Source organism: Cariama cristata, unplaced genomic scaffold, assembly GCF_000690535.1.
Source record: "Cariama cristata isolate BGI_N322 unplaced genomic scaffold, ASM69053v1 scaffold4868, whole genome shotgun sequence".
Lineage (NCBI taxonomy): Eukaryota > Metazoa > Chordata > Aves > Cariamiformes > Cariamidae > Cariama > Cariama cristata.
In genome coordinates, this window is record NW_009630486.1 from 32568 (window position 1) to 43859 (window position 11292).

General features: G+C 53.0%; 2 protein-coding genes across 2 annotated transcripts in view; one reads left to right on the top strand and one right to left on the bottom strand.

Annotated features, from left to right (window-relative positions):
* Positions 1-2295, top strand: part of USP37 (ubiquitin specific peptidase 37) — a 34353-nt gene extending 32058 nt beyond the window's left edge. Inside the window, exons 21-23 of the mRNA XM_009705545.1 lie at positions 390-459; positions 862-1000; positions 1821-2295. Coding sequence (XP_009703847.1) covers positions 390-459; positions 862-1000; positions 1821-1908 — 297 coding nt within the window. The 3' untranslated portion in view covers positions 1909-2295. The remainder of the gene's footprint in view (positions 1-389; positions 460-861; positions 1001-1820) is intronic.
* Positions 2296-6184: 3889 nt separating this feature from the next.
* The window catches only part of LOC104165801 (villin-1-like), a gene marked incomplete at its 5' end in the record, with an annotated part of 5363 nt that continues 255 nt past the window's right edge, over positions 6185-11292 (bottom strand). The window contains 17 exons of the mRNA XM_009705546.1: positions 6185-6298; positions 6385-6522; positions 6708-6776; positions 6922-7113; positions 7387-7528; positions 7650-7795; positions 7911-8090; positions 8185-8343; positions 8503-8640; positions 8783-8883; positions 8992-9145; positions 9241-9339; positions 9465-9543; positions 10033-10235; positions 10331-10441; positions 10751-10859; positions 11144-11286. Of these exons, the coding sequence (XP_009703848.1) occupies positions 6185-6298; positions 6385-6522; positions 6708-6776; positions 6922-7113; positions 7387-7528; positions 7650-7795; positions 7911-8090; positions 8185-8343; positions 8503-8640; positions 8783-8883; positions 8992-9145; positions 9241-9339; positions 9465-9543; positions 10033-10235; positions 10331-10441; positions 10751-10859; positions 11144-11286 (2277 nt within the window). The remainder of the gene's footprint in view (positions 6299-6384; positions 6523-6707; positions 6777-6921; positions 7114-7386; positions 7529-7649; positions 7796-7910; positions 8091-8184; positions 8344-8502; positions 8641-8782; positions 8884-8991; positions 9146-9240; positions 9340-9464; positions 9544-10032; positions 10236-10330; positions 10442-10750; positions 10860-11143; positions 11287-11292) is intronic.

Consider the following 11292-nt stretch of genomic DNA (forward strand, 5'->3'; position numbering starts at 1 on the left):
CACAAGTAAGCGTGGTGTTCCCTTTTTGCTTTTCTGTGTTTATTTGGTGCATTAATTCTGACATCAGTGGAAGTCACTCAGGAAATGGTTGTTTAGAAAACTTTGCAGTGTAGAGCTCGTGTCAGCATCTGTTCTGAGGTCAGAGTGGCTCCTTTGCATGTTTGTTGGCTTGCTGGAGGATTAAATAAGATGGGAAGCTTTTTTTCCCCCTTCGGGAGGGACTCCTTGTTTGGTCTGAACCAGGGTGTCTGGTTCTGTAATCCTTGCTTGGGTTGCAGCTTTGAATACAGTAGCCAAAGCTAGTATCTCAGGTGTAAATCATCTTGTCCATAAGCTACGTGAGACAAACGTGAATGCCTGAAAGCTTTAATTCAACTCTTTTTTTTCAGACAGGAGAGCTTCCTCACTCCTATCGTCTCATCAGCATTGTCAGCCATATTGGAAGCACATCATCTTCAGGTAAAAGATACCATATTTTGTTCTTCATCTCTTATCTAGTTTAAAAAGATATGTAACACAAAATTACCACAGCAGGGTTATTTGCAGAGAAGAATTCAGGCAGCAAAGCAAGTCTTCTGTTGTGACTTGTTGGTGGGGAGCAGGTTGAGGATGTCACAGTGCCTAACTGCAGCATGTGGATGGTGAACTGCTTATGGGGTCTGTGGAATTCCTTGTGTTTGTGTCCTGGTTTGGCTAAAATCAGTTTATCAACTCATTGACCAGGAAGGATGGAGGCACCAGGATCTTTAAGAGTCTTTTAGCATTTAAATCTGACTCGGGTTGCTGGACCAGGGTATCTAGCTAACCAGCTTACTGGTCAAACTGCAGCATGAAAAGAAAGGTGTGTTCTCTGTTCTTAAGGTCATTATATCAGTGATGTCTATGATATCAAGAAGCAGTCCTGGTTCACCTACAATGACCTGGAAGTGTCTAGAACTCTAGAGGCCACCGTTCAGTGTGACAGAGACCGAAGCGGCTACATCTTCTTCTACATGCACAAGTAGGTGTCTTGGGGAGTTGTGATGCTAGTAATTACCTGCTGTTTGTGAGGAAGCGGGCTTCTCTTATTCCTCTAGTCCTCTTTGTTGGGATGAAAAGTATCTCCATGTATTTGTCAGAAGAAATTGTAGTCACAATTTTATGCAAGAATGACAAAATTGAAGTGCTCTGAGTTCAGAGGCATGGAATTGTATGTCACTAATACATAGTGTTTTAACAAGATGCATTAAATAATCTTTGAAGAAGGGGAGTCAGTGTCTCAGCTATGCATTCATTGCACCAGGGATCCTAATGGAGCTTGTTTTTCTTCTGTAAGTGCTGTGATACTTGTGAATGCCCTCATCCCTGCTCCTGGCAGTAGTGTTGTTGCAGCCATGGTCATCTCAGGACACGGGCAAGATGAGGTTTGTAGGTAGAAGTGATATCTTCTCAGGCATGCAGAGCTGAAGAAGGGGTTTTGTGCCTCAGTTTGTCCCCTTCTTCTGTCTTTACTGGTTGCTATAATCAAGGATATTACTTCATCTACAGACTGTGTCCTGTGTTGCTTCCGATCCTTTTACCAGCCAGGAGTTATTTTTGCTATTGTCACTGTTCTCTGAGGCTTACCACTGACCTTATTCATTGTAATAAATGGGGAAAAAAAAGTGCTGAGGGATTCAAGGAGCCTTGCTTATAGATGCCAGATAAGACACCTTTCTCTGCCAGGATCCATGATGCTTGAGTTTGTGGATTAAATCCAATTACTGATTCCCTCAGGGCTGTCTTATGTAGCAGTTGTTGTTGTACGTAAGTTTCACTACTGGTCTTTCCCTCCCTTGTAGGGATATCTTCGATGAGTTACTAGAAACAGAAAAAAATGCACAGCCACTTAGCATGGAAGTAGGAAGATCGGTTCGTCAGCCTCTGTGAAGAGTAAAACACCTTGTTCCTCCTGAGAAACAAGGAAGATTCTGAACTTGTGCCAGACATGCAGGAGTAACAAACAGCTCAGGGCCAAAACAAGAGACAAAAGGTAGAAATATGGGACGCTCAGTTTGTTGAACCATCTGTGCAAGTCCTGGACCTGAACAACGCGTTTAAACCTTGACATCCCAGAGCAATCCTCCTGTGGTGAAGTTTTTATTGTTCCTCAAATAATTTTGTCAGCATGGAGCCTTAAAGAGTTGCATCAAGCCAGAAGACTACAGCTGCTCGTAAACTGATTTAAATAAAAAAAAAATAGTGCAAAAAGAGACTCGAATTTAAAAGCCCATTCACCTGTGAAATGTGAGTGGCAAAGATTTACATATCACTTGGCTTTTTTTTTTTTTTCTCCAAGAGCAATTTAAGCAATAGATTCTGTAACCTGGCATGTGTTGTGTTAGTAATATTCACTGGAAACCCTGATCACTGAGTATGCTCTTGCCAGTCATCTCACTAACAGGCATTTTGGAATCACTCAAGCTGATGCATTTTGACATTCGTGGGTTTGTAAGCGCTCCCCTATTTACATGCAGTTCCAGGAAACAAACTGTGGGTGCTGTGGAATGTATCACATACCTGGTGGCAGCTCTATCATTTTTTTACACCGTTCACTGTCATCCTCATTTAGACGCGAGATTATATACATGATTTCTTTTGTTTTACAAACTTTATTTGATTGCATTTTCTGCATAAGGTTGTTGCATAAGTACAGTTGGGAAAGGAGAGGTCTGTCTTTGGGTGTGCAGTATTTCGTACTGAAGTTATATTGCTTAGGGCTGCTTCGGTGTAACTCTGGGGGTAGGTGAACAGCTGGAGCAGACTGAGAGCGGTAGCAGGAGGTGAGCCACAGCCACTTTGCATCTTCTGGGAGGGGAAGAGCATTCCAGCGTTACCCTTTCCGTGCAGGCCTGGGGCATTGTGAAACAGAAATGGTGAGAAAAGGGCCTGCAGGGTGGCGCCTGGCACTTGAATTGCTTGAACCATGGTCCTGCCCTGGTCTTGTATCCCAGGGTAAGAGAGTTTTTACTGCAGCTCTGCCTCGGTTCTCCTTTCTAAGGAGTGCAGAGTGCTCAAACTGTGAAACTAAACCAAGTGGAAAGCTTTCAGAAAGCCCATGTTCAGCATTAACAGAACACGGTTAGGAAGAAGTGTTGCGTTTTATTGGATTTAGAGACATGATGCTCCTTTTATAGCTTGTTTCAGTAGGGAGGGAAGAGCCTCATGACTTCATTTTTTCAGCACCTTCGCACTTATTTAGCAGAGGCAGATGTATCCTTTTGCTGGCATTTACTCATTTCAGAGAAGTTGTTGCTGTTAAGCAGAGTTGCTCTTGTTTTGGCCTCTAGTTCTGATTTTTGCAGCTTGAGTTTTAGAGGTGAAAGACTTCTTTAAAAAAAAAAAAAAAAAAAACACAAAAAAACAAAACAACCACCTGTTTTTTGCTGCCGAGATAGTTTCTGGGTTTTTTAATCTGTTGTTAGGAGTTTCTCAGGAATAAATCAGCTGAAGCAAAGCAGACAAAACCATCGGTTTAGGAGACAGCAGGCACCTCTTTCATGGGCACTTCCACACTAAAGTTTGTCTGAGCAGGCTGGCAGGGGAACGCTACCTCAGCAGCCTCTTCTCACCTCTGTGCGCAGCAGCAGGTGACAACCATCGCTAGTCTTCCCCAAGCCGAGTACTTTGGGGACCCTGGTGTGGTGAAAAGACTGACTGACCTTTCAGTCCACACCTCAGATGAGCCTGGTGGACCTGGTCAGGGTGACATCTTTCTGGTTTCTGAGCTAGGAGCCAACGTTTGGTTGTAAACATGACAAAGCGTTTATCTTGTAAGATGCAGCCCGAATGGGTGTATATGTTAATTTATTACAAAGCATTATACTTTTCTATTGTCGATACTAATTTTGGTAGAATTCTGGGCGACGAGAAGAGGCAGTGACATGGGAGTTGTCCTTTGAACTGATCACCCCTGCAAATGTGATGAAGGGACTGCTCCATCCAGAGGGCAAATCTGTTTTTCCCAAGCGCATCCTATGCTAGTGCTGTAAATAACTGGTATTCCTGTAGTATCAGAAGTCAGCTCTGCTTTTTTGGGTGACGAGGTTGTTTTTGCAAGGCACTGCACTCCAGTTAATTTATAATAAAAGCAAACATTGCCTGACTTTTCAGTACAGTAACTTTTGTTTAAAAACAGTTTTTGTTTGGATCAAGGTGCAAAAGCTGGTGCTTGAAACTAGTGTTCCCTATTTTATGAAAAGGTCTTGCTTACTCTTGTAGCCATTAAGAATTTGCAGACATCTATTAATTAATTTAAGCTTTTTTGTTTGGCATATGGCAGCTCAGTTGCACCTTCACCCTGGCAGGAGTATCCGCGGAGCCCCTTCCTTGCAGAAGCCAGCTTTCTCCCTGCCTGAGAGCAGCGGGAAGGAAGATGGGTGTTTAATCCTCAAGGGGTGTGCTGCCCACCAGCTCTGACTTTCCCATCGCTCACCCTGTTGCAGCAGCAAGTTCAGTAAGGTCATCCCTTCCAGGTGGGACACCCATCCTGGGGTATAGGTAGGTGGAGAAGTTCCAATGCGATCCCTGAACACGTGCAGGCTCTTCCTCAGATGTACAGAGTCGCAGTTAAACATTTACCTGCTCCTCCTCAATCAGCCTAGTTTAGTCCAAGTGTGATTCAGCATATAAATGCAAGGAACTCCCATCTTGCCGTTCCTCTCACCCCTTCATTGTTTGACTGCGATAAATTGATCTTGACTTGCTCCCCTACTCCAAGAGGTGCAAAACTGTTTGTGTCGATGAACTGGAGCTTCTGTGCGTGGGTCCCTGCGGAGCCCTGGCCGGCGAGGCTGCACAAAGAGCCTTTGCAAAGCAAGGACTGGCTTCCCGACCAGAGCGGCAGCCTGAGACCGATGCGAGGAGCAGAGCAGGAGGAGGAGCAGGGCTCTCTGACGCCTGTGGCCGTGGCATTGCCTTCCACCTCCTGCTCGGTGCAGCACAGATAACCATCACCCGTGCATCTTCCTTCCCGTCCCAAGGAAGGGATGATGGCCAGCCCAGTGCTTCCTGCTGCGATTCACCCTGGCGCCGGGCATGTGGGGATTGCTGTGCTTTGGTGAGGGTGGGGGGCCTGGGAATAACTCATCTGCTTTGTTTTCTTTTTAATGGAGCTAATTATCCCTGTAATTGCCCACCAAAGAGAGAAAAAGGGGTGCGGGACCCCTGGCAGCTGCTGTCTTCAGTAGCTCTGCTGCCGGACTCCAGCCTAAAAACCGGTGGGTGTCTGCTGCTGGTTTCTGCCTGCACCCTGACTTTCTGGTTCTTTACACTGTTAATGTGGAGCAGCACTTTTCTCTGTGTTTTAGCAGACCTGTTCCTCTCTATATTCTTTACAGTTTTTGCTCTTGGGTTTCCCCCTGCCCCTTTTTAAATGATGTGTAGATAGATTTTTGTGAAATTAAAACCTCTTTATTAACCCTCTCTTAGTTTGGGATCTTATTTCCACGCTGCCTGGGCTGCTGCCCATCAAATGCCATGGATGATGGGCACCGCACCTCCGCCCCCGCTTGCTGTTGGGACTTTGCTCACTTGCCCGGGAACATCATCGGGTCTGTGTTCCAAGCCTCCCGGCACATGCAAATCCCGGCCCACCCTTGCCAGAGACATGTCACGGCAGGGACACCCCCCCCAGCCCCTTTCTGGATCCCAAGCAGGAGGGAGATGCCCTCCTCCCTTCCCGGGGAAAGGACAAGTGATCCCTGGTGTCTGTCCCCAGCGGGTGCCGTCCCCTCAGCCTACGGCTTGTTGCTTTTACCTTTGGTACCGCATGTATTTACTGAGGTTTAGGCGATAACAGAGGGAGCGGCTCCAGCCGTATACCAGACCTTTAACCCTCAGCTGCAGCTGCTGGGGCGGGGGGGGGGGGCCCTGGATCCCTGGGGGCGGGATGGGGGAGCCATGGCTCCCGGGGGGTGCACCGCCTCTGAGCGCAGGGAGAGGGGCAGAGGGAAAGATCCAGGGAAAAGGAGCTGAAGGTCCTTCCCTGTGCTGCTTCTGTGCCCAGTCAAGGCCTGTGTCCCCCTGCATGCCATCTCTTCGCCAAATAAACCCCACACCTGGGCTGAGCCCAGGGGTCGGGGGGAAGACGCAGCCCTGCTCTCCAAATCCTTTTTATTTAATAAAAATAATGAGCTGTGGTTGTCCCTGTGCCCAAGCTCCTGCCCTAGAAGAGTCCTTTGTCCTTCTTGAGCTTCTGTTGTTTCCACAAGGGCAGGGTGCTGAAGGCGGGGCGGCTCATACCGAAAACAGCCTGGAAGTCCTCGTTGGAGAGGTAATACTGGGGGAGGAGAGAGGAGGCTGAGCTAAAGCTTGGGGGGGGGGCTTATCCTGGTCCCCCCCAGCAGCCTCCTGGCCTCATCTCACCTCCTTCCTGCTGGGATCCACACCCCGTGGCAGGTCCTCGGCTGAGGTATTCACCAGCACATGCAGGGGGAAGGTGTCCAGTTTGTCGGGGAGGAGGGTGGTGGTGGGGGTGAAGACCTCTTGCTTGGATGAGAGCATCTAGATGAGGGGGGGATAGGGTCACATCAGGGGCTGCCCCAGGGACAGAGGCACCAGGCTGGCTCCAGGTTGTCCCCTCACCGCAGGATGTGTCCTTGCAGCCCCTCGTGCCACCTGCCAAGGGGCCGGCAGGGCTTTCTGTGCCCCCTTCCACCTCGGTCACCCTCTCTCCCTGTACCACTTACTGAGGTGAGCTGCCCAAGGCTGCTCTTGTCCTCCAGCTCGGCTCTCAGCACCTCGTAGGATTTCTTGTCCTGGGATGGGGACAAAAGCACTCAGCCCCTTGGTACGGGCAGGAATCGGAAAAATCACTGTCCACACCCCGGAGATGCTGGCTGGGGCCAGATTCACATCTGGTCCCACCTGTGAAGGCCCCCGCCCCGGTCCTCCATGACTCACGGCCCAATTGAGAGGGTCCCAGGCCAGGAACCAGCCGGTGAAGGTGGGGGGCTCGTGGCCCTGCTTCACCACGATGATGGGGGTGTCGAGGTCACGCCCACTGGGGTGGTCCCGCAGGTACTCCTGCGCCATCACCGCCGCCGCCTCCTTCTCCGACTCGTTGGCGCCTTTCCCAATCCAGAAGAAAACCTGCAATGAGGTTACCGTGTCCACCACTGGAGTGAGACAGGGCCGTGCCCGACCCATTGTTGGGGGTACACAGGATCTGTCCATGGGGAAGGGCACTGGGAGTCCCTCCTCAACCATCCCCGGAGCAAGGGGGCTGGAAATAAAAACAGCATAGGGCCAGGGACATGGGGGGGTTCCAGCCTCCCATCCCACTACCTCTGGCTGCTGCAGGTCCTCCAACACCTCTGGGGACATCAGCTTGTGGGGATCAAAGGTGTCTTCCTGCCCCCCCCCCCGAAACCAGGTGTCCAGCAGGTAAACGTCATCCTCCTCCAGGTCATCCTGAGTGAAGTCTACAATCTCTGTGGCCAAGAAGGTGCCTGTCTTGTTGGAGCACTCAAAGAGTCGGGGGGATATGGAGGGGTTCTTCTCCTGCAGCCTGGTGGGGAGCAATGTGGAGGTGGTGGTGGGAATGGGGTTCAACCTGCTTGGGGACTGGTGGCCCATCTTACTCATGAGCATGGGTAGGGACAAGGGACCCCTGGGCACAGGCCTGGTACCTCTTGCTGTTGGCATACTGAGACTTGCCCCCCAGGGCCAGCCAGAACTCAGGTGGCTCCTGTCCCTCTGCAATCGCTAGCTTCTCTGTCTTGGAGATGATGTCGGCTACCGTCTTGCCCATCTCACGCTCGTCCCCACTGCAGCCCTGCCAAGCAAGCACAGCAGCTCCATCACCAGCCCCAGCCAAGAAGGAGGAAGAGGAGATGGGGACATTTCTCTTGAGGGTGACAGCAGCCACCCCAGTGCCTGGCAGTACCCACCTTCCCATACCAGAGGTAGCAGCAGCTGGGAGTCTTGAGCACAAAGACATCGTTGGAGTTGAGGGAGGAGGCGCGGACAGACACCTCGAAGGCCTTGGTGTTGTACTCATTGGTGCCGTGCACATGGAAGAGGCGGGTGGAGGGTGTGGGTTCCTTGCTGCCTGCCCGCGAGGTGCCACCCTTGGAGGGGGGGAACAGGGACAGGAGGTCACCACTGATGCCGCAGGCTCACTCGCCTGCCTGGTGCCCACCCCACCGGCAGCCCCGTGCTCACCGCATACACAACCATCTTGCCCTTGAAGATGGCCATCAGGTGGGCCGGTTCCTTGCCCATGGTGACGCGGACCTGCACGGGCTCGTTGTTGTACTTCTGGTCCAGGATGACGGTTTGGTAGGCGGAGGCGGTCAGCTCATCCGTGCTGGCTTGGCGGCCCTGGGGAGGGCAGAGGGGGGTGGTTCAGCGCACACCATGGCCCCATTTTACCCTCCTGGGAAGAGGGAACCCTCATGCCGTTCCCATGGGGTCATGCACAGGGGAGAGCAGCCCTCGGCCTGAGGAGGTGCCCCTGTCCACCACCTGGAGGGGTCTCACCTGCCAGAGGTAGATGATGCGGTTCACCTTGGGCCCCACAAAATAGGTGTAGAGTATCAGGTAGCAGTCCCCGCCGTAGAAATGGCCCAGCCACTTCTTCTCCACGGGCACCAGCTCCTGGTTCTCCACGCGCCAGACCTGGTGGGATGGGGATGGGGAAGTGCTGCTGCCAGGGCTGATGCATTCCCCTGCCCTGCAGCCCTTGGACCCCATAGCATCCCCCAGTACATCCCAGGATGTGCCTTGAGAGGGTCCCACATTCTGCGCCGGCCACCCTTACCTCCACCTCCCCAGATCCATCATCCACCATCTTCTGCTGGGCAGCCATCTGAGGCTTGGCGTACAGCGTGGTGGCATCAAACTTCACCTGCTCCACCTTGGCTGCGGAGAAAGGCAGAGGGCTGAGTCACATCCCACTGGTCATGGGAGTCCCCACAGCCCCCCCATCCCAATCCAAGGAGTCCTGCAGCATCAGAAGGGGATACTCACCCACTTTGCCCACAGTATGGGTCTTGCCCAACCCACTGGTCTGATTGGGAACGGTCCATTTTTGGAACAGCTGCCTGAAGATGGTCGACTCAGACCCATCATTCTCTGTCTCCACACTGGTGCTGGTTGGGTAGTTCTTGGCTTTGATGAAGCCCTGGGGGGAGTCAGACCCAGAGCGTGGGCATGGGGTGCCCAGCACCTTGGGGAGCAGTCAGGCTATCCCATAACCAACCCTAACCCAGCACCCACCAGTGCCCTGTTCATCGCCTGCTGCTTCTCCTCCTTGTTGGCATTCTTGCCCTTCCACACGAAGATCTTGAGACCTCCTTGATCAAGGATGTAGCAGTCCTTGGAAGGGACACAACAGCAGAAATTAGGACTTTGAGCAGTTTTAATCCTTCAAAAGCCAGGCTTTTGAAGGGTTAAAACTGCCAAGGAAATTGGGCACCCCCAGCATCCCATGGGTGACACACCTCATGCAGGAGCATGTCTTGAGTCAGGGGTCGAATAGCCACCTCCTGTATGACCAGGTTCCCTCTGGCATTGGAGACGCTGGCAGGGGAAAAGAGAGGAGGAGGGACTGGAAAACCCTCTCCCTATCCCCACCTTGAGGTGGCAGGGTTGGATGGCGGTGTCCCCTCCTCATCCCCTTCCCCATTCTGATCATGGCAGAGACGGTACCCAGGGACCCTCTTGCCCTGCCATGGTGGCAACCAGGTTTGCAGCTTGCCCTGCCACGTAGCTCACTCATGGCCATGAGGTGGGGACAAAGGGGTGTCAGATGTGACGGGACCACCCAGGGACACTGCCACCATATCCAAAGATCATGCTTGCACAAGCAGCTCCCCAGCCTGTTGGCACCAGGGACTCCCCTTTCTCCAATGGCATCCAAAGGACCTGTCCCCACCTCTGCGGTGGCCTTGACCTCTCTTGGTGGCTGTCCATGTCCCACAGGAGTTGTGGGACATAGCAGAGATGGGTGCTAGGTCCCTCTGACACCCTGCAAGGGGTCCCTGTGGGTGACCACCCCCAGCAACTCACTGGTAGAGCTTGAGGGAGGACTTGAGCTTCTGGTCCACTTTGTCATCAGGAGTGGCTGCCTTGATGTCCCCCTTCTCACCCAGCACATGCTTGAGGACCTGCATGAGCTCCGGCGAGGCCCCCTCGTCCTCACCGTCCACTACGCCCACCTTGGCACGGCCCCCACGCTCCCGGTCCCGAATGTCCTTGGCCAGAGTCATCGCCTGCACCCAGAGGAGAAGGGTTCAGCCCAGATCAGGGAGAAGGGGTTAGCCACCCCTTTCCTCCGGGGGGGGATCCTGGGATCCCCTGACCATACCTTCAGCCTCTCGTTTCGGTTGCTTTCAGGGCCGTTCCACTGGACGATGAGCTGGCCCAGGTCCAGCAGGAACACGTCACCCCGGTTGAAGCTTTTCCAGCTCATCTCCACCTGCAGTGGGATGGGATTGAGCCAGGCTGGGGGGAGGGGGTTCAAGCAGCAGGACGCCCAGGTCCCCCTGGGTCCACAGCCCCCGCCTGCCCTGGCTCAGTGCTGATGCCTCCAGCCTGTATTCCTCCTCCCTACCCCAAAAGGGTCTTTTGGGGGTGAGGTTGCTCCTATGGCAATGGCCCCACACCTGTTTTGTCCCCTGCTTGAGGGCATCTGTGTCTGGGGAGGCTCTGGCCTGACCCTGACCCCAAACAGCATCTCTGCATAGAGGTTGGTGGTTGGGGAACCCCCCTACATCCAGTAACTCACCTCCTGTGCCACCACGTTCTTCTTGCCTTTCACATGCAGCAGGCGCTGGACGTTGTAGGTGTTTGTCTCCACGTCCTTCATGCCCGAGGCCACTCCGCCCTTCTTATAGCTGGGGGGGATGGACATGGTGTCAGCCTTGGGCCCCCGCTTCTTGCTCCAGTGAGATCCCTGTCCCACCTCTGTGTGCAGGGAGGTGTTCAGGAACAACCCCCCCCCTCCATGTAGGTGATGGATGGAGCAAGACCAGCTCCAGATCTTCCTCCTGTCTCCCCCATCCCACTGGATCAGGGCTTTCCCCATCCCCAGTGGGGATGTCCCCACGGGAGTATGCAGAGGTCTCCCCCTGCACTGTCACCAACTGTGGGAGTGGGTTCCCGGGGGTGACCAACATACATGAGTCCCTGCTTGAAGTAGGCACGGAAGGTCTCGCTCTCATGGCCCTGGACCTCACGGTGCTGCACGGCCACCGTGCCCAGGTGGTCATCCATCTGGGTGGTGTAGATGGCGGCCGCCCCTTGCTCGTCCTGGCTCGAGTCCTTCCC